This window comes from Budorcas taxicolor, chromosome 2 (genome assembly GCF_023091745.1).
Source record: "Budorcas taxicolor isolate Tak-1 chromosome 2, Takin1.1, whole genome shotgun sequence".
Lineage (NCBI taxonomy): Eukaryota > Metazoa > Chordata > Mammalia > Artiodactyla > Bovidae > Budorcas > Budorcas taxicolor.
The window spans coordinates 97,577,391-97,599,740 of NC_068911.1; the positions used below are offsets into that span (position 1 = coordinate 97,577,391).

Here is a 22,350-nt window from a genome sequence, read left to right on the forward strand (position 1 = left end):
TCCTACTGTGCAAAAAAATAGATTAGTCCTAAAAAAGGCTTAAAACTATTAATATCTACCAAAATACAGAAAAGAAGCATTTTCTAAAATTAGGGTTAGTGTTAAAGATTAAATGACCCTTTTAGTTTAACAGTGAAATCAAAGTCCAAGGTCAACATCTGGTTTTAATTCTTTTGCTAATATGTTTTTGGGTCTCTATTTAAGTTTATTGATTTATAGGGATATCATTTTTAATATCTCCATCCAAGTCCAAGGTTGATATAAACTAAGTGTACCTTTTATTTGTTCACTTCATTCTAGTTTTATTGTTAAAAGCACTGAGTCTAATATTGGTTTCCTTGAGTTTGAAGCTTGTCTCCATAACTTGTCTTTGTACAAGTTGTTTTAATTTTCTGTGCCTCAGTTTCCTATCTATAAAATAGGGTTAATAATAGTACCTATGTCATTGGGTTACTGGAGGATTAAGTAAATCAGTGTAACACATGCACTTAGAACAATGCCTGGATAGTAAGTACTCAATATTTTCTCGGTATCATTATTTTTTTAACTGCAAAGAAAAAAGCAAATATAAGGTACTTAGACAGTTAAATACACTTCGAAATGAATAGAATTAATCATATGTCTCTTTCCTTGTATTTAGACAAGACTAAATGTAGGCCCAAAATAGACAGATAATTGTCTTTCCCACTAAAAACAGTTCAAAACAGGTGATTAGTGTTCTACTTGTAGGATTTTTTTCCCCCCAATATGGTTGGAAAACATTTCAAGTGACTATTGTTGAATACAAAATCCATTTACCTCAATGTTTCTCATACATACTTTTACAAACCTTAATTTTCTCCTGAGCTTTAGACTTTAGAAATGTGTCAAAGTCTGCTCCAGACCAGCAATTATATATGAGATTCCAGAGCTAATGCTCATTGCCTCATACCTCATTTTATACCCACTGCCACTGCTGCTGCTGCTACTAAGTCACTTCAGTCGTGTCTGACTCTGCGCAACCCTACGGACAGCAGCCAACCAGGCTTCTCTGCCCACAGGATTTTCTAGGCAAGAATACTAGAGTGGGTTGCCATTTCCTTCTCTTTTTATACCTACTACAAAATGTTTATACAGTTAACATTAGCTATGTACTCACAATCGAATTCTAATTCTAAAATCTTACGTCTGTATCCATATTAAGTCAAGAAGGACAATGAGCAAGAAATAAAGAGAAATCCTCAGATGAGATCATATCAAACTGTACCATTATATGGGATTTTTTTTAAATGGCACTGCTTATTTTCCACAAAAAATTTAATTTTAATGCACCATAAAGTCTAAGACATTAACATTGATAATTTTAAGTTCTAACTTAACACAACTGGCTAACCAAATATGTACCAATGGATATTGAAATTATGGCATGGTTCTCTGAATCATGACAATTTTGAAAGGGTGCTCTTCCTCAAAGTTATCATGCTGTTTTTAGATTCAGACTCATAACAATTTAGACTTAGAAGATATATTATCATATATAACTAACCTCCCTGTATTTTGTCATGTGGAGGAGTATACATGTATATTTATGTGCATATATATATATATATATATTATTCTCTGATGCACACAAATATATGCATATACATATATGGTCATCCAGCATATTTACTTGTGTACACATGAGTGAGTGAGTGAAAGTCGCTCAGTCATGTCCGGCTTTCTGCAACCCCATGGATATACAGTCCATGGAATTCTCCAGGCCAGAATACTGGAGTGGGTAGCCATTCCCTTCTCCAAGGGATCTTCCCAACCCAGGGGTCGAACCCAGGTCTCCAGCATTGCAGGAGGATTCTTTACTGTCTGAGCCACCAGGGAAGCCCAAGAATACTGGAGAAGGTAGCTTATCCCTTCTCCAGGAGATAGTCCTGATCCAGGAATCGAACTGGTGTCTCCTGCATTGCAGGCAGATTCTTTACCAGCTGAGCTACAAGGGAAGCTCCTGCACACATGTAGACATGCAAATACACACATACAAATGTAGATATGCAAATATTCTGTAATCAGCCTTTCTCTACTTACTGAGTTCTCCTTAAGTTCAAAAAGCTAGGGTATAATTACAGGATATAATATAATCTTTAGTCAGATGGAAATGGCAGAAAAACTGGTGATTTTCAGAAGACTGAAGGTATGTTGATAGATGATCCCAGAAAAGTACTATAATTTATGAGATTTTGGGAAATTGTTTTTCTCTGATTCCAGAGATATCTACTTGTTCTTTCAGGGAGTTGAGATTCAAATCAACTCTGTGAGAAATGCACAACACCTTTCCATAACCCTCTTTATTGAGGAAGAAACAGGGTGAAAACATAGAAGACTCTTGAGAATCTCTTAGAAAGCAAGGCGATCAAACCAGTCAATCCTAAAGGAAATCAGTCCTGAATACTCACTCATAGGACTGATGCTGGGAAGCTGAAGGTCCAACACTTTGGCCACCAAAAGACCCTGATGCTGGGAAATATTGAAGGCAGGAGGAAAAGGGGATGACAGAATATGAGATGGTTGGATGGCATCACTGACTCAATGAACGTGAGTTTGAGCAAACTCTGGGAGATAGTGAAGGACAGGGAAGCCTGGCATGCTGCAGTCCATGAGGCCACAAAGTCAGACACGACTTAGTGACTGAACAACCACAACAAAAAGCGTGAAAAAGATTAACAGTTATGCTCAAGGTCACTATATAAGTGAACAGACTGGCAGACTGGTCCTTTTCACTTCAAATCCTTTTTTTTTTTTTTAGAAAATCAGACCTAGATGTGACCTTGGAGGATATCTAGTCCACATTACACATTTCTAAATCTTTCTGGTGGATGAAACAAATGGAAAGTTGCATAGCCTGTTGGTTTATGTCAGGTCACTCATATATCTTTTAATGTATGAAAATCAAATAGTCAGCATACCAAGGTTTGGAGACGCTTGACATTTCCCACTCTCGAAATCAATCACCAATCTGAACGCCATGGTTATTACTTAGATTCAGAAGTTTGCTGTAAGCAGAGACCATGATCTTGAAATAATTATTTTCTCAAAAGGTATTACCAACAATGATGTGAGCAAAGCACTCAGACTGCCCTCGAGTGCGTGAATTCCTGGCTAAAGAAATGGCTATGAATCATCCATGAGTGGCATCAGTTTGGTTCAAATCTCATTTCAGTATATCTACATTTCATAAGCACTAAGTTTAAACAAAGTTAAAATGAGCTAGTCAAAAAAAATACTTACTTAAAGATTTTCTGTGCTCTGGTTTCTGTTCTTTTATATCACTATCATAGTGACTTAGTAGTTCAGTACTGGAAGATCTCTGGATTTTAAATAATTCCAGGTTTCTTGAATGACTACTTGGATCCTTTGGCTGGAAATAGCAATTAGATGGAACAATTTTACACAGAAGAAAAAAATTCACTAAATAGTTCTGTGATCTATTTTGATGTTAGATTAACAAGAAGTTCATAAAAAGATAATTATTTTGAAATAGGGCCCCTATGCTAAGCTTAATTTTCAAATTGTAAATGATATATATGTGTATATATATATATATATAATATTACTTATTAAATGCTGTGCATAGCCTAAGCACTCCATGCATTAATTCAATTACTCATCACAGATTTCCCATGAGGTAGGTATTTTATTATCCTTATTTTCCAGACAAGATGACTGAAGCCAAAAGAGATAAACAATTTCCCTAAGGCCACACAGCTAGAAAAATCAGATTCAAACTTTCAAACTCAGGCAGTTTTACTCCAGAGTTTGCTCATAATGATAAAAAATGCATGTGCATGTGTGTGTATGTGTGCACACATGTGTGCCTGGATAAGGGAACTATAATGATAGTGGGGAAAAACTTACTTGCTATTTTATTTTTTAAAGTTTTGATACCAAAATAATACAATGGAAGTGTGTGATTAAATCACAATAAAATCACAAAAATGTTATTATTTTTATACCTTATTAAAAGCTCTCAAGAAGCTCTCTTATTTTCTTGTCAAGATTTCTCAAACATCAGTGTCCTAAATAAGATGTTTGGTTGAGAAACAGTATAAAATGAGTAGTTTTAAATTATTTGACTCTTTTAAGAACATACTTTAAACTTGTGATTTAGGGTAATTTCATGAAGTTCTAGATATGTAATTTTCACGAGAACAATCTAGCTTAGCTAGAAGAACAATGAAAATCAATACAAAGGATTATTATTTACTAGTATTATAACAGTGAGTATGGGCTTAAATACACTGATTTATTTTCAAGAATATGTATTACAGATTGCATAAACTGAAAATGTGAAAATTTAGTAGTTATTAAGTTCTTGTTTGCTTTATAAAGCCTTCACTAAATCAATGTCTATGTTATTTCAGAAAACAAATGAATGTATTGTAGTTTTAAAGAGAGAAATCAAATGTCATTTAGTTTCACAAATCCTGTCTTCATTGCCTTCTCCGAAAATGGCATTAGTGGACTGTTTAAATTAAAATAACTTCATAACTCTAAATTCATAGGATCTACTTAAATGTATGTGTGCAATATGCATAAGCAATAGGTTTAAAAGATTACACTCTAATTAATAAAGGTAACAGTTAAAACAAATACATACCAATCTGTCAATTGCATTTTTGATAGCATGGAACCAATCCAATATGATGAAGTCAATATCGGACTGCAGAAGGAACTCATTTCCTGATAAAGTTGTGATCTAAAAAAAAAAAAAATCAACAGGTGAGCAAACCATATAAAATAATCTGTTACATTTAAAAATATATGCTTTAAAAAACACACACTAATACACTGAGATATTTTCTTGTATTCCAGTAATTGTCTTTCTGGGAACTGGGAGACTAGGATCATTTTGAACTCCTCTCTACAAACCATTTCTTCATGTCATAACAAATACATTATCATTTCAATAACAGAACGATTAACTCAGAGTAGGTCTAAAGCTGAATTACTCCAACTCATGGAAAAGCAAGTCAGGAAGTTCGGAATAATGCAGACAGTATCCACTTAAGTCAGAATCTCAGAAAAATGCACCCGGGTGTGTCAGAATTCATTCTGCACGTTTGGCTCTTTCCTGTTTGTCTTTTTCAAATCTAATAGTATCTCTATATTTGATTTCCTTTTATGGAGGCTACTAAAACAGATTATTTACCAAAGAGACTAATGCAGACTTTTCTAAAAGGTCATTCTAATGAGTAACATTTGGCTATTTCTACTTTCTTATCAAAAAGATCTATAGGAAAGTAATAAAGACCAATTTCCCCACAAAGAGAGTACATTAGAATATAAGTTCATTTACATATTTGGGCCTCTCATGGATAGTATGTATCAGAAGAACATTCCTATTCCAGATACTTAGGGCTGTTAAGTAGTTGGCAATATTTAGTGTACAACTATAAGTTTTTCATTAAAGGGAACCTTTTCCCCCCTGGAATTGTTAGAGAAGGATGAGACCCTATAGAAAACTTGATTTCGCACATAAAGGACTACTTAGAGAAGAATTTGATTAGAGAAGGTGTGGACATGCTCTTTGTTTTAAGCTATCAATCTGAACCATGAAGATTTTCCCTTTGTATTATTGACTTTTTTGTTTCACCAAGAAGATGAACATTTCCCAACTACTGTCATGCATCAAGCAAGGCTTCAGAGGTTTAGAGGACAGACATTTCAAAATACTCAATCAGGAGTTAGTCACCTCTTCTCCACCTTACTTCCTCTAAATGAGAGGTAAGTGCTGAAATATGGCACAAATTCAGAAAATCACAAATTGTGGTATAAAATGCCTCCATAATTCTATTATTAAAGTGACAATTACCCAAAATAGCTCACTCTGAAGTTTCAGTGATTCTTATGGCAACATTTAATGACAGCAATTCTGAAGTCTTAAAGAAATCTTTGTTTACACAATACAGATATATTCATTTGCATTGATATTTAGGAAAAAATATTTAGAGATACAGCATTACTCAGTGCTGCAATATAATCATTCTTGAGTAAGCCGGATCCCAACTTTTTACAACAGTCAGAAGAGAAAGTATCCAAAGTACATGCAATTAAGAGATGCGAAAGATTAGAAAATAAAAGGGAACTTAATTCCACACTAGAATTTGACAGATTACCAGGGCCTATCACTTTTTTTCTTATTTTAATAAAATTGCATGTAAGATTCAGGATAGTTCAAAATAGCCTCCAAATAGTCCTCTGTTTTATGTATCTTGTAAAAGACAGTTAAGCTGATGTTTGCTTAATTATCTGAACACCCTTGCAATGTTCTTTACTTATAAAAAGTTCCAAATATTTACTTTATATAAAGTGTTGCTGCAGAAATAGTAATCTTAAAATATAAGGTCACTTCTAACTAACCCAAGAAAACTAGTAATGTCCTTGACCTCTACCTTTATCCTAATCTGAATGTAAATATTTTGATTATGAATGTATTACATAATGTTACAATTTGGTAACATACACATAGAAAAATGAATTAGCCCAAATGCAATGTACAACCTATTTCTCTGCCATTATAAATAAACTATTATCAAAATTATAAAAAGGAACACTTTCAAAGTGCTAGAAACAAACATAATTAGATTTACCATATTCTGAGGGTTTAGGAAAGAGCCAACAAGGTTCAATTTTCAGTCTAGTATATTCAAATAGTGATTAAATATGAGTACTTCAGCAATGCATTTGCATTTTGGGTGCATATGCAAAGCAAAGGGAATCTTTACTACTAACACAATGAAAAGCAAAATGTATCTTAAAAGTTTCTTTGTCCAAATTTATTACTGCATTATTTGTACATAATCAGTGATTTATTAATTCATTTGGGGAAGCTGGACCAGAGAACTATGTGAATGCAATTCATTTAAAGCATACTATTAGAAAGATACAGTTGCATCCTCTCCTCTGTCTTCCCACTAATCTTTCAAGTCACTAGGCAGTCTGGAGAAGTCTGCTACTGCTCTCTACAGTTTGAATGCATCCACTTCTTAATTAGAGTCAGTAATTGACTTTGTTCTGTTCCATTCCAGTCACTCAGAGCAAAGAGTTTTCAAAGTCTTTGGCTGGTAAAACATATTGAATTCAGGTTTCTCAATCTACTTTTTTTTTTTTTAACATTACCTCTGTAGTTCTGATAAATACTTTGCCAAATTATATTTGCACTTTGAACAATCAAATTGTCAATGCTCCTGAAAAAAGATATCAGTAAATGTTAATTTTGACTAAACCTTTTGATTGAATCTCTCCTGATGACACTACAGAGTTACATAGACCTGATAACAATATAAGTCAGGCTAATATATTCTTTCTATATCATGTATTATCTCAGTGGCAGATGCTGGGACAAGGTAGATGAAGGAAGAATTTACAGAAAAGATGGTTTAGGCAAGAACTGCTGGTCTCCACTTCACTTCAAAGCCTACTTTAGACAAGTGCCTCTTGAAATCCCTTATCTCCACCAAGTTGTATTTTGAAGGTATATATCTTGGCACCAAAGACATCTCAATGAAATTTTCTGGTGTTGTTAAGAACAGCTGCATTTAAATACCTGTCAGGACATTTGCCTGAAACTTTTCTCACTAAGTAGTGACCATCTGAATTTTTGCTGGTAAATGAATGTATACCTAAACAACCATGTAAGCAGGTCCACTGGGCACCATGCAGAAGAGACAGCATTCCTCAAGACTTTGGTATTAAGTCAACAATAGTTTCCCCTTGGGCTAGGAACATAGCTCCATGTGTGTCCTTGTTATGGTTCCTCTGAAGATGGAGGCAGGTATAACCCAGTTCCAAACTCCACTGATTAAAGACAATGAGAGAAGAATGTTTTTTAAGCTCTAATTAACAAATGGGACGTTGTTATGCAAACTTAAAACTGCTTAAAGAACTTTTAATGAGAAGTGCTTATGTTTAAATATTGCCCTTTTCAATTCTGTCAATCAAATTGCTCCTGTGCATTCTGTGCATTGCTCCAATGCATTCTGGCAGTTAGTCTTTCCCCTGTTAGATACTAATTTAAATGAGGAATTAATATGTAGGATTGTATTTATATAATTAAAAATTTCCACACTTTGGTTTACCAGAATAAAAACAAAATATTTTCAGAACTTAATGTTTTTCTGATTCAGTTCAGTCCAGTCACTCAGTCATGTCTGACTCTTTGTGACCCCATGGACTGCAGCACTCCAGGCCTCCCTGTCCATCACCAACTCCCGGAGTTTACTCAAACTCATGTCCTTTGAGTCAGTAATGCCATCCAACCATCTCATCCTCTGTCGTCCCCTTCTCCCACTTTCAGTCTTTCCCAGCATCAGGGTCTTTTCAAATGAGTCAGTTCTTCACATCAGGTGGCCAAAGTATTGGAGGCTCAGCTTCAGCATCAGTCCTTCCAATGAATATTCAGGACTGATCTCCTTTAGGATGGACTGGTTGGATCTCCTTGCAGTCCAAGGGACTCTCAAGAGTCTTCTCCAACACCACAGTTCAAAAGAATCAATTCTTTGGCACTCAGCTTTCTTTATAGTCCAACTCTCACATTCATACATGACTACTGGAAAAACTATAGCTTTGACTAGATGGACTTTCATTGGCAAAGTAACATCTCTGTTTTTTAATCTTTAAAAAGCTGTGTAGGTTGGTCATAACTTTTCTTCCAAGGAGCAAGCGTCTTTTAACTTCATGGTTGCAGCACTGGAGCATTGACTGTGTGGCACTGGAGCGACTATGAGGAGATACCCCAGGTCCAAGGACAGAGAAGCCCCAGCAAGACAGTAGGTGCTGAAGCAGTGGCTGTGCAGTGCTGGAGTGACTTTGAGGAGATATCTCATGTCCAAGGGCAAAGGAGAAGCCCCAGCAAGATGGTAGGAGGGGTGAAATCACATTTAGAATCAAACCCCATACCTGCCAGGGACGCTCAGAGGGCTCAAGCAAACCTTGTGTGCACCAAGACCCAGAGACCCCACAAAGACTGAGGCAGAGCTATGTTTCAATGTCTCCTGAGGAGGTACTGTCAGCAGTGTGCTGCGATAGGGGCAGGGGCTCTGGGTGCAGTAGACCCAAAGTATGGCATAAGCCTTGGAAGAGGTCGCCATTAGCCCCACCATAGAGCTGCCAGAACTTACACAGGACTGGGGAAACACACTCTTGGAGGGCACAAACAGAACATTGTGTGCACCAGGACCCAAGAGAAAGGAGCAGTGACCTGGCAAGAGACTGACCCAGACTTGCCCGTGAGTGCCCAGGAGTCTCTAGTGGAGGTGTGGGTTGGTGGTGGCCTGCTGCAGGGTTGTGGGCACTGAGTGCAGCAGTACCTGCGAGGGACTTTTTGAAGGAGGTTGCCATTATCTTCATTACTTCTACCATAGTTTAGTGAAGTAGCTCAGTCATGTCCGACTCTTTGCGACCCCTTGGACTGTAGCCCACCAGGCTATGGTCTGTCTGTGGGGTTTTCCAGGCAAGAATACTGGAGTGGGTCGCCATTTCCTTCCCCAGGAGATCTTCCCAACCCAGGGACTGAACCCAGGTCTCCCGCATTGGAGGCAGATGCTTTAACCTCTGTGCCACCAGGGAAGCCATAGTTTGGCCCCAGGTAAATAACAGGGAGGGAACACAGCCCTACCCATCAACAGAAAATTGGATTAAAGATTTACTGAGCATGGCCCCGCCCATCAGAACAAGACCCAGTTTCCTCCTCAGTCAGTCTCTCCCATCAGGAAGCTTCCATACACCTCTTATCCAAGGGCAGACAGACTGAAAACCACAATCACAGAAAATTGAACAATCTGATCACATGGATCACAGCCTTGTCTAATTCAATGAAACTATGAGCCATGCAGTGTAGGGCCACCTAAGATGGACGGGTCATGATGGAGAGTTCTGACAAAACATGGTCCACTGGGGAAGGGAATGGTGAACCACTTCAGTATTCTTGTCTTGAGAACCCCATGAACAGTTTTTATGATTATAAAGCATTAAATTTACCATGGAGAATCTAGAAAAATTAAAGATAATGAAAAAACAAATTAAAACTATTCATAGCTCCACAGAATAAACATTATAGAAAATTTAATTTAGTTATTTTCAGTGTTTTATAAATAGTAACCAAATGTACATGATAATAATTGATGAAAAACTTTATAGATAGATAACTCATCAGCAAAATACAGTAAAATATCATCAGCTACTTCCATTTCAGATGACTTCAAATGAATGTTGGGAAACTATCAAAGGTGCAAGAGTAAACAAGTAGTGTGTGTTCCACTTTTTGAAAGTAGCAACCTTCCTACTGCAGAATAAATCCCCCAAAGAATCCTTAGTTCAGGAGAACTGGAGGATGTGTTTTTCACTGAACATCCCCTTAATCAACAACAAGGACTGATTAAACATCTATTAAGTGAATGGCACATTGCTGGAAGATAAGGATACATAAGCTTCACCCTCAAGAGCTCACAATCTGTTCAGACAGATAGGACATAAGAGTATAGGGATAAATAGCAATAGAAAATGGCTTATACTAAGTCCCAATGTGAGTGGCACAGACAACGTTCATGTCAAGATTTCGGAGGAGGGAATAATTACTGCAGACACATTTACATCATGGAACTATCCATAAACTGTTAGTCATGATAAGTTATTCTTTAAGGTTGATTGTATCAGAACTTTAGTATATTAAGGGTATGAATACTACCACTTGGTATGCAAAGTGATATCAGTTTTAATGATCTCAAAGCACATAATAAACATTTTTCAAATGCAGCTTTCTTCCACTATCATAAAGTAATTTTGCAAATGAAGAAAATGAAGCAAATGAGGAAAATGAAAATGCCATTCTATCCAATTGGCATCATTTTAAATGACTGAATCAAGAGATTACAAAGATCTTGATTTCTAGTTCACTAGTCTTCAGCAAACTGTTGTATACCATCAAGGACTCTGTGCAAATGAGAAAAGGGCCATAAAGGTTTGGTTTCAGTTGTGAAATTCGGACTACAGACCGTAGACTAAAGTTGCCTGTTTCTTTCCTGTCATGTTAAAGGTAGCACAATTTTAAAAGTTCCACCAATAGTCTTACTCAGATGTTTTCTTTCTTTCCTCAAGGACGACCCCGTCCTACTATGGAAGTGCATGTGCCCATGTGCTCAGCGGTGCCCAACTCTTTTGACACTCCACAGACTGCAGCCTGCCAGGCTCCTCTGTCCCTGGGATTCTCCAGGCAAGAACACTAGAGTCGGTTGTCTTCCTTCTCCAGGGGATCTTCCCAACCCAGGGATGAACCTGCTTCTCTTGCACTGTTAAGTGCATTCTTACCACTGAGCCACCAGGCAAGCCCAAAACGTAACTGGGTTATCCAATGAACCCCTTGAGATCCTAGAAAGGACTAAAACTATCCTATGTTTAAACTAAATGTCTTTCACATTTTGCTTAGGATCAAATCTGATTATGAGCCTAAGGAGGGTTTCAGTTCAGTTCATCACTCAGTTGTGTCCGACTCTTTGCGACCCCATGAATTGCAGCATACCAGGCCTCCCTGTCCATCACCAACTCCGGGAGTTCACTCAGACTCACGTCCATAGAGTCGTGACGCCATCCAGCCATCTCATCCTCTGTCATCCCCTACTTCTCCTGCCCCCTATCCCTCCCAGCATCAGAGTTTTTTCCAATGAGTCAACTCTTCACATGAGGTGGCCCTGGAATTTCAGCTTTAGCATCATTCCTTCCAAAGAACACCCAGGACCGATCTCCTTTAGAATGGACTGGTTGGATCTCCTTGCAGTCCATGGGACTCTCAAGAGTCTTCTCCAACACCACAGTTCAAACGCATCAATTCTTCAGCGCTCAGCTTTCTTCATAGTCCAACTCTCACATCCATACATGACTACTGGAAAAACCATAGCCTTGACTAGATGGACCTTTGTTGGCAAAGTAATGTCTCTGCTTTTCAATATGCTATCTAGGTTGGTCATAACTTTCCTTCCAAGGAGCAACCTTCCAAGGAGGGTTTACTCCATGTTAATAAAGTTGAAACTGTATATAGGAGATGCATTCTAAAGTATTCCAGATATACAGAGTTTTGAAAAATGTTAAATGATGTGGCTACCTACAAATAGGTAGATTACCCATTTAAGAGGAATAGAATTTAATTATGTCAAGTATAGTAAATTCATTTGAAGTGAAAATGAATTATTTTTTGTTAATTTTGATTGTATCTTTAATTCTAACAGCATAAGAAATACATATACCTTGGTCACATCATAGTGAAAATGAAGTAACTAAATTGAAGTAACAGTGACTTTTAAAAAACCCTTAGATTAGCATTTTTTTTTCATGTTGCATTACACTCCACATTTGATATGGAGGTTGTCATGGTTATACTTATAGTTAAATTACTTGGTCTCAAAGGTGTTTATGACCACTTAAGAAATTACATTATCAAGCTGCATGTCTGTCTCAAATTACAGTCTGGTTTGAGTAACTCCTAACATTTTTCTTAACATGTCGAGCAAAGTTAACACAAAACAAAGGGTAAAATATCATTTAGAAGTAAAAGGTCTTCCATTTGTCTTTCCAAAAATGTTACTTGTTAAAACATTTTGTGAGAAAGTATCTGCCTTGTGTTCCCAATGTTGCTAGATGTTAAGTAAATATATGCTGATTATAAAAAAAAAAAGTTGCTTTGGCAACTCTCTTATTAAAATGCATTTGTAACCCCCATCTGTCATGAAAGTTTTGAAAAGTTTGTTTACTTTGGATAGCAGCCTGGTTTGCTGGTTGCCCCAGCAAACAATGATAGCAGTCTTCAGAAGTCGTGTGAGGGACAAGCCACTAGGGATCCATTTTTGTTTTAATTGGCACACACAAACACTTTTCTGGTCTGTCAAGAAGATCAAACTAATATGCATGGAGGGTGTTACATTTGCAGCTTTGGGGACCAGTAAAGCTCCCTTTATTTAAGTAATTTAAATGATAGACTGCAAAAACTTTGCAAGTCAGAAAAATGTTTTATACTTTCTTAGGGAATATTTGTTTTAAGCAATGGAAAATGTTCTACATATCTAAAGATGTTGAACCTTATGTTATAATTACCCTGTTTCTTCTGACTCTGAGAAATGTTCTAAAATCCACATGCTACTAAATAAGCCTGGTCATCAATGGATCCTGCATTTCCACAACTGCCCCTGTGTTAACAAATGTGTGTTCACTAGTTTCCAGATGTTTATTGGTTATGTTTTCAATGTGTTTGGGGTTGATTGATTTGCATGTCCATTTACTGGAACCCTCAGTAGTGTCATCATATAAAAATAAGCTGCTCATGTAAGCAATTTCTTTTATAATAGAAAGTAAACAAATGTTGGGCAATATATACAACAGATCTTAAGTGTGTTCCAAAATCTAAGGTTTAAGGCCAAACTCAAGAAACAGTGCTTTTTAACTGAAATTGAGCTGTACCACTGATACCCAAATAATTTGGTCCATGCATTCTTGCAATACAGATTTATTTGTTCTGCATAATAAAACTGGTTCTACAGTGAACATTCACACCCTGAGTCACTAGCCCATTCTACCTTTCTGTTTAGTAATGAAATGCCCAAACCCAAACAAAGAAAAGGAAAAAAAAAGAAAACTTGTGCTCATTCTTTTGTTTGTAGTAAAATATTTTAACACTGACAAACAGTCTTCTCAATATTCATGAAAGAATATCCAAGTAATTAGTAGATAGTTTAGCAGTTTCTACAGTTTTGCAGTCAGCTACACCAAAAGTTTTGCCTGTGGTGCTCATATGAAAAACGACTGAAAAAGTGACTAATCGAAGCAGTTGGTGTATAAAGATATCAGTTTGGAGTTTTATTGCTGTTAAGGTTAATTTTTAAACTTGGGGGGAATAATTGCCTCTAGATAAACGCATCATCTCAGGGCTCCTGTTTGCTGGTACCCACCACTCAATTAATCACTGCCAACCACACATCAGCTTCTAGCCTGATCTATGTTCACTGTGCAAAATTACTCATTTAGTCACATGACTAATGAGTCACTTGGGCATTTGCTGCCCCCACCATTTCCTAATTGGAATGGTTTTTACTATTTCTGTATTTATTTAACCAATGCCCAATGTAAAGATTTTTAACAAATATAAAAGTATAACTTAAACACAACATTTCCCTTTCCCAAGGCATACTGGATGGTTGCCTATCTTTCAAAAAAAATTTTTTTTGACTCTTGGATAAACATTATATATGTGTTTATATTTTAATGAAAATGTCATGTATACTGAAGTATAATTTTAATGCATTTATCTATACTACCATCATCTTTCACATGGATGTAAATGTTTTTGTCTCTCTACCATCTCATGTTTCCCCTTCCAATCCATGTTCCATACTGTAGCCATAGTGATCTCTCTGAAACTTGGATTTCATCATCCCATTTCTCTCGGAATAGAAAACGGCAACCTATTCCAGTATTCTTGTCTAGAAAACCCCACGGACAGAGAAGACTGGTGGGCTACAGTCCCAAATAACCAATTGCTCTACCCAATAATCTGAGATTCCCCACAGCTGTTACACTGCAGTGTAAATCCTTGCCACCGAACTGCTCTGGAGCCCCTGTTCCACATTTTCCTCTGCATCTCTGTAATCCAGCCATACTGATATTCCTTGTCTAGCTGTTCCATACTAATTCTTATTTCTTCCCCCAGAGCAGGTTGTTTCCTTTCTTCAGAACCCTCTATGATATTATTCAAATCAATTTAGATGTCACCTTTTCAGGAAAGGGTTCTCTGAAATAGATGTTCCTGCTACATGCTCCTATGAATCCTGTTTCATCATAGTCCAAACTGGTCTGCATTGCAATTCCCTGTTGATTTCTCTGTTCCCTCCACTACACTGTAATCACTTAGAAGCCAAGAGTAATTGTCTACCCAGTATGTAGCCATACAACCCACAACCAAGGTGCACTAAGTAAATAACATATAGGTAAACTTTATCAACCTTATACATTTCAGTGAATGCAGTATATCCTTTTGTTTCATATGCCATAGCATTTAACTCTGGAGAAGGCAATGGCACCCCACTCCAGTACTCTTGCCTGGAAAATCCCATGGACGGAGGAGCCTGGTGGGCTGCAGTCCATGGCGTCGCTACGAGTTGGACATGACTGAGCGACTTCACTTTCACTTTTCACTTTCATGCATTGGAGAAGGCAATGGCAACCCACTCCAATGTTCTTGCCTGGAGAATCCCAGGGATGGGGGAGCCTGGTGGGCTGCTGTCTATGGGGTCGCACAGGGTCAGACACAACTGAAGCAACTTAGCAGCAGCAGCAGCAGCAGCAGCATTTAACTCATCCTCAATTTTAATCAAATTTTGAAAGTTACAATACCATTGTGTACTTTCAGGCAATGTGTAAATGCTTATTTTGAGATCTACTGATGACTCCTTTTTATCAGAGTAGAGTAGGCAATCCATTTTGAAGATTGGGAGCAACACGCTGACACTCCTTTCCCATCAGTCAACAAGCCCTAGACTTCAGACAAAAGGATTAAATATGGAGGGAGTCAGGAAGCACCAAGAGTGGCTCTGTATTTAAATGCACATTGCTAGAATAGAATGTTCTTGATTATATTCCAAAGCATGTGTTTTTCAGGGGTAATCTATTCTAGAGTATCCAAGGATCTCACCCTATGGATTGATATTTCTAATTGAGTGTTGACAATATGGGAAATTGGACACAGTTTAAGATTTTCAAGAGTTAATGCTAAGGTCAATGGGTCAAGTCTTTAGAGAACCTCAATGATGTAAAGTTGCTGGTCCGGCACTGTTGCAGCCATTATGTTCAGTAAAGTGTTATTAATATTAATAAACAAACAAACTGTAGGAGGTCAGGGGGCAGTGGTTATGTTACCAATACTGGTATTTAGAAGTATTAGTTAATTTAAGATACAGTGACTTAAGCAGAAACAGGTATTGTTGCCCCTAGTTTATTACGCACACATGTCTTCTGTTAATAAGTGCTGAGACTGCACAACAAGAATAAAAGATGTTGAAGTATGTGTCTTTATGCAATTGTAACATATTTGGCCATGATTATGAGTGTTTATAAAACATTCAAGAGTTGTTCCGTGTCTACTTACATTAATGAGAACACCTGTTAATGTTAGTGCTGTACAGACTTATTTGCATTAGATTCAGGTTTTTGCATACTGTACATCACTTTTTGAAACAATTAGGTGCTTATAGAGAAATATAGCTGAGCGAAAAACAGCAGCTTGAATGCCTTCCGGCTCAAGACAATTCAACTCCAGGTTTCAATGAAAAACAGAAATCTGCTGAATTACAAGACTGCCAGTTAGAAGTGAATGTAGGTGTATTTTATACTTTTCACATTCAGAGAACAGAAGATACATATAAAAATCTGTGCTTTAATCTTCAAGTAAAATTACAGCCAACTGAGATAGCTTCCAGACAAAGATGCCAACCAGTAAGAGATGGCAATGCCATCACAGTGATGATTCCCCATCATCTTGCTGCTGCTGCTTAGTCACTCAGTCGTGTCTGACTCTTTGTGACCCCATGGACTGTAGCCATCAGGCTCCTCTGTCTATGGGACTCTCGAGGCAAAAATACTGGAGTGGATTGCCATTGGGTACATTCCAAAAGATAGCATCTTTACCAGTCTGAGAAAGCTGGACAATTCCCATGGGGCTTTTGACTGAATGAGAAAATGTACAGACTATTGCTCACCTTGCTTTGTTTATAATCCTTTGCCATGGAGCCCTTTCTATGTAATGACATAATTAAAAGGAGGGAAGGAGATAAGGACCTCCTCTGAGTCAGTCATTTCCGGGCTGCTGGTCTCAGCACAACAAAAACCTACCAACGTAGAAGCCAGTGAGTCTGCCTTATTCATAATTCAGAAAAACAGTTGCAACTATGGTAGGTCCCACTCTGTCTGCCACTTCTCATAGGATGTTAAAACTTCTGCGATTTAAATATTTTCAGTTATTGAAAAGGGAGCACTTGCACAAATCTGTAGATTCACAGCCTCTATTATCATCATTATATTTAAGAGGTGCAATATTTACATCAAAATGACTCACTTGGTGATATATGCTAAAGATAAATGTGTATTTATGATCTGAAGAAGTGTGATGTATAACTACTTTGTCAGACATAAACAGAGTGCCTCTGTGCTGTTCTAGAGAACTCCGATTATCCAGGGCACAGATGAGCTATTCTTACAGAATTAATGCCACTTTGACCTGGGAAATGAGGGAACTGAGAATTACCCTGGGAGAATGTGTAGATCACCAGAAAGATGGTATCTGTTTCCTTGTCTAACATCACACTACATGGTCTGGGCAGAATAGCAAATATTCAGTGAGGATTTGGGGATCAAACTAGTGAATTTTTATTGTCTGGAACACAAAGTTCCTAATTTAAGAAATAAAGTTAACACTATAGCAAAACCTTACTTTGTCGTTTCTGAAAATCTTCAAATTGCACAAAACCAAGATCTTGACAGATATTCTGTATGAAATAGCATCATTATTCATTAAGAACAATCGACTGAGTATATATATAAGTAGGAAGTTCATGAATGAGGAGAAATTTCTCTTTCCCCGTGAATTTTAGGGTTAAATAAATTGAAAATAGTGAAACTTTCCTTGAAAAAAGCAAAAGTGATAATTCTGTTTTGGGGAGAAAAATCTATTCCAAAGGGTTGTCTTTAAACAAACATGTATTGTAAAAGTATTTGACATTTCTAAAACTATAATTTAGTGGCATGATGCCTTTATAATACAATAGTATGTATATCATTTGATGTTACTTTTGAAAAATAAACACTCATGACTTTATAATAGACAATGGCAGCTGTCAATTGAACAATAGGCCAGTAATGGAGACATTTGACATTTGGAATGAGATTTATTACTTATGCTACCTGTGTGCAGAAAAACTTTAACATGCTTTAATTTCCAGAACAAAACTACATTTGTGTTAGAAATAGTACCATTTTAAAATGCTAGATTAAAAAAAATATATTTATTATCAATAGAGTGACTATATAATTAATTGCCTAAACTGTGCCAATTTTGAAGGCAAAAGAAGCACTATTAGTAATTATACCAGGAGAATAGGTCCACATACTTTGTGTATATTGGAGCATATATAACCCTATTCATTACATACAACACTAGGGTGCCACACAGCAACCATTGATCATTAGATGCCTGGTGACTATCTATCGGGATTCAAGTCTAGGGATGATGAAAATATTCCAAAAAAGGTAGCATAACCCTTGTTTTAAACATACTTATAATCTAGGATGACAAAATCAACATGGAAAAACAACTAGAAAAAATAATTATGCTATAAGATGGGATATATGCACTAATTTTAAAGGAACAAATCAAAGTTTCTCTAAGGGTAAACTTGCATCCTCAGGGAAGACAGAGAAGGCTCTTACAAGGACAACTGAGATTGAGTAAAAGAAGTGGAGGAAGAGAATGGCACTGGTGACCAGAACAGCGTGTATAAGGGCTTAGAGGCAGGATAGAAGATGGCATCTCTAAAGGACATTATGAATCTGTTTCTAAGTTCTCTTTTTGGGCTATCCTTCCTTTACCCATTCTTTAAATGGAGGTGTTTGTCAGCATTGTCTCATAAGCCATGACTCTCACTTAGGGACATACTCCTGAATGATGTTACCTACTCTGTTATCTTTTTAAAAATCGGAGTTATAAACTGATGAATCCTTACTCACTGTCTTTATTTCAGACATCTTCCTTAGTATAATTTCAATTCAAACCATTCTGATTCCCTGCCTTATCTTCCTATAAGATCAGACAGGTGCTCCACCCAACGCATGTCTGTCAACTGTCATTTAAAAGTCACTGACTTGATCCACATTGTTCTCAAGATAAAACCCACATTCTTTAATATGGATTATCAAGCAGTTCATGATGTCCCTTTCTGCCTCTCTAATCTTCTCTTCAAATCCTCTACATCTTAACTGCATAACTTTAAGCAAGTTACTTAGATTCTTTGTGTTTAAATATCTTCACCTATAAACTGAGAAAAATGTTAATATGTACCTCACAGGATCATTGTGTAGGGTATATAAAATGTAATTCAGGAAAAGAATTTAGTATAGTACCTGTCACATACTAAACTCTTAAATTTATTATAGTTATTATTTGACTGATTGAGTCATTGACTGTCTCCTGGATTTTTGCAAACTCCTCTTCTTTATTCATTGGAAATGGCAACCCACTCCAGTGTTCTTGCCTGGAGAATCCCGGGGATGGGGGAGCCTGGTGGGCTGCTGTCTATGGAGTTACACAGAGTTGGACACGACTGAAGCGACTTAACAGCAGCAGCTTCTTTATTCAGGAAGCTATTCAGATACCACCTATTTAGGAAAGGTTCTTCCAATCTCTAGAGGTAAAAAAGGAAGTGTCCTTCCAGTAACCTGAACTTACTCCACCATGGAGTTGACCTCACTATTACAATTATCTAATTTCTTGTTCTACCCTTGCTGCACTTCACAAAGTGAAGATGACAAAGACCATGCGTCTCCAGCACAAAGCCAGCACTACAGGCTCTCAAAAAGGTTATGGAATGAATGATGGTTCAGTTGATGTAGGTAACTACTTTAGAGTTGTGGTATGCAGATAACAAGAGGCCTTACATTTTAGAAAATGTAAGTTTGATTTGACACATTAGGCAGTGGGAATCACAGCACTAGATCTCTGAGGAGATATATAAGTGGAATCATAGCATAGTGTCAGAGAGTAAGGGCATCCTCTTAAAGATGGATCTGTATTGCAACTTTCCTAACTGTCAACATGGCACCGCCTTCTATGTTTGCAACAAGGCAGCTCTTCAGAAAGGTGTAAAGTGCCTCCTTCTCCTATAGTCTCCTAGACTTTCCGAGGCTCTTGTTGGTTTTCAGCCTTTTGTCCTTCTTTTCCACAGAGGTCAAGCAGCTTGCTTCTCTGCCTTTGGTTTTAGACGCTAAGCTTTGGTGATGCTTGGCATTGGATTTAGACCTTTAGCTGACTCCTGGGGGGCTTGACATGATCTCAGTCTCTGACAATTTAGAATGTGCATGTGTGCGTTCATTCACTAAGTTGTGTCCTACTCTTCGCGACCCCATGGACTGCAGCCTGCCAGGCTCCTCTGTCCATGGGATTTTCCAGACAAGAATACTGGAGTGGGCTGCCATTTCCTCCTCCAGGGGATTTTCCCAATCCAGGGATCAAACCTGTGTTTCCTGAGTCTCTTGCATTGGCAGGCAGATTCTTTACCACTGAGCCACTCAGAAACCCAATTTAGAATGTACCCAGTGCTCAATATCCTGTCTTTGTTGAATCTCAGTTTTGTCACTTTACCCTTATCTTGTTTCTTGGCTTCTGATTCCCTATTCTGATGGCTTACATTGTGCACCAGATCCTCTCAGCTGGTGCAAGTGCTTTTTGCCAGTCTCCTTTTCAGGAACTGGAGCTCTGCTGAGCATCTCCTTGATCCTGACTGCCTCCCCTCCTTAATTCCACCTTCCATCTGCCTCATCTACCTTAATTATAAGACATGTAATCAGTAATAATCTGTACTTGCATTCAAGGCAGATGGTCATATGAGTACCCCAAAATGAGCCATTTCTGTGTGTTCATTGATTATCCAATTGGCCTATTATATATTCTTGTTATTTCAGGTTGGAACTCACACTCTGACTCTAACAGCTTGGACTGTATTCTGTTTACTTACTGTTTCGTTCTGTATTCTATCCAGCAGACACACTTCCTTCCAATAGTATCAGCTCAAACTTTTCCCTAACACCTCTCTCAACCTGATGCCTACTTCATCAAGATGGCTCTATTGCCATTAACTGGATTACTCCTAATCCTAAGAAATAGTCACCATCCCTAAATAAATTATAGCTAAGAATCAATATAGTGAGTTCCTCCCTTAATTGTTGTGGATCACTGTGAACTATCGTGAGATTTATCATTTTCTAGGATACTGAGGGACAGCACATTAAGAAAATTTTCCCACTGTTCGACTAGTGTCTATCTGGCTTGCAACTTGCTACTATTGATGAATGGTTCATGGTATTAGATCTACATCTTACTAAGTTTCATCCACAAATTTTCTAAATACATTTGAGATATACATTTATCCATAGCTTGTGAATGTATCTGAAAGCTGATGAGCGAGACCTTAAGGGAAGAATTTATTTCTAAAGTTAAAAGAAGCCACTGCCCAGGAGGTATAGTCTGGTCAAAGATTTAAAACTTTTTTGGCCACAGTGCATGATAAGACATCTACTTTACACTGGTAAATGAGTGGTATCTTCCTTTATTCACTCTCTCTGTTTTTCTCCTTCTTAGAGGTACACTCACAATTGTTTAAATCTATTTATCCACATATCCATTATTTTGTATAAAATATCCAATAAACATATTACTTATATATGTATATGTTTGTGTATATGTATGTATGACACAGAATTGAAACAAAAGTTTCATGAAATAATACTACTTCCTCTTACTATACATAACATAGCCTGATATTTTTATTCTGCTCTATTCATCCTTTAATTGATTTCATTAAAAAATATAGCCCCAACTCACTAAATTGATTTCAAGACCCACTAAAAGGTCTTGAATTTTATTAGAAAAACACTGGACTGGGCCACCAGGTCTAGGGAGTAATGAAAACTTCAGTCCCCAAGTCCCGCTTCTTAGCTTTCTCTCTCTTTCTTCTGGTTTATAAGATGTTTCAAAATGTTTCCATATATTATTTAACAGTTCGGTATTTAAGCCTACAGAAAGACTCCAGAATATTTGTCACATATTATGACACTTAGGCTTGGTTGATCAATAACCCTGTATGGGGGATTCTGTTCTGATAAGTCATTTCCTGCCATTTGAAAATAGAATTAGGATGTGGTTCTTTGGAATTTGGCCTAAACCCTGGCTTTTCTAAATATACCTTAAAGCATTAGTTTCTTTATAAAAGAGGAAACAAAGACTTGAGGGTAATGTGCTGTTTGGAATACATTTGAGATAGCTCACCATGATCTGAAGAGGGAAAAACCAAAGATGTTAAAAGCCTGGCAAGCTATCAGAGGCAGAGATGGCAGCTATTTTTTTTTTAAAGTCCCTTGTATCGAAACAATGAGTGCACGCCACGTTGCATCCTACAGCACCATGATACAAGGTCTGGGAGTAGTTATTAGCATGTGTCTGTGTGATGGGAGAGCGAAAGCTAAACATTTTAATAGTGTTATGGCCTCTCCTTCTCAAGTTCCCATTAATGCAAA

At 37.2% G+C, this 22,350-nt stretch overlaps 1 protein-coding gene across 1 annotated transcript in view; it reads right to left on the reverse strand.

Moving 5' to 3' along the window:
* The window catches only part of ARHGAP15 (Rho GTPase activating protein 15), a 678,200-nt gene that overhangs the window by 341,945 nt on the left and 313,905 nt on the right, over positions 1 to 22,350 (reverse strand). Inside the window, exons 6-7 of the mRNA XM_052635885.1 lie at positions 4,631 to 4,729; positions 3,262 to 3,391 (exon numbers count right to left, since the gene is read on the reverse strand). Coding sequence (XP_052491845.1) covers positions 3,262 to 3,391; positions 4,631 to 4,729 — 229 coding nt within the window. The remainder of the gene's footprint in view (positions 1 to 3,261; positions 3,392 to 4,630; positions 4,730 to 22,350) is intronic.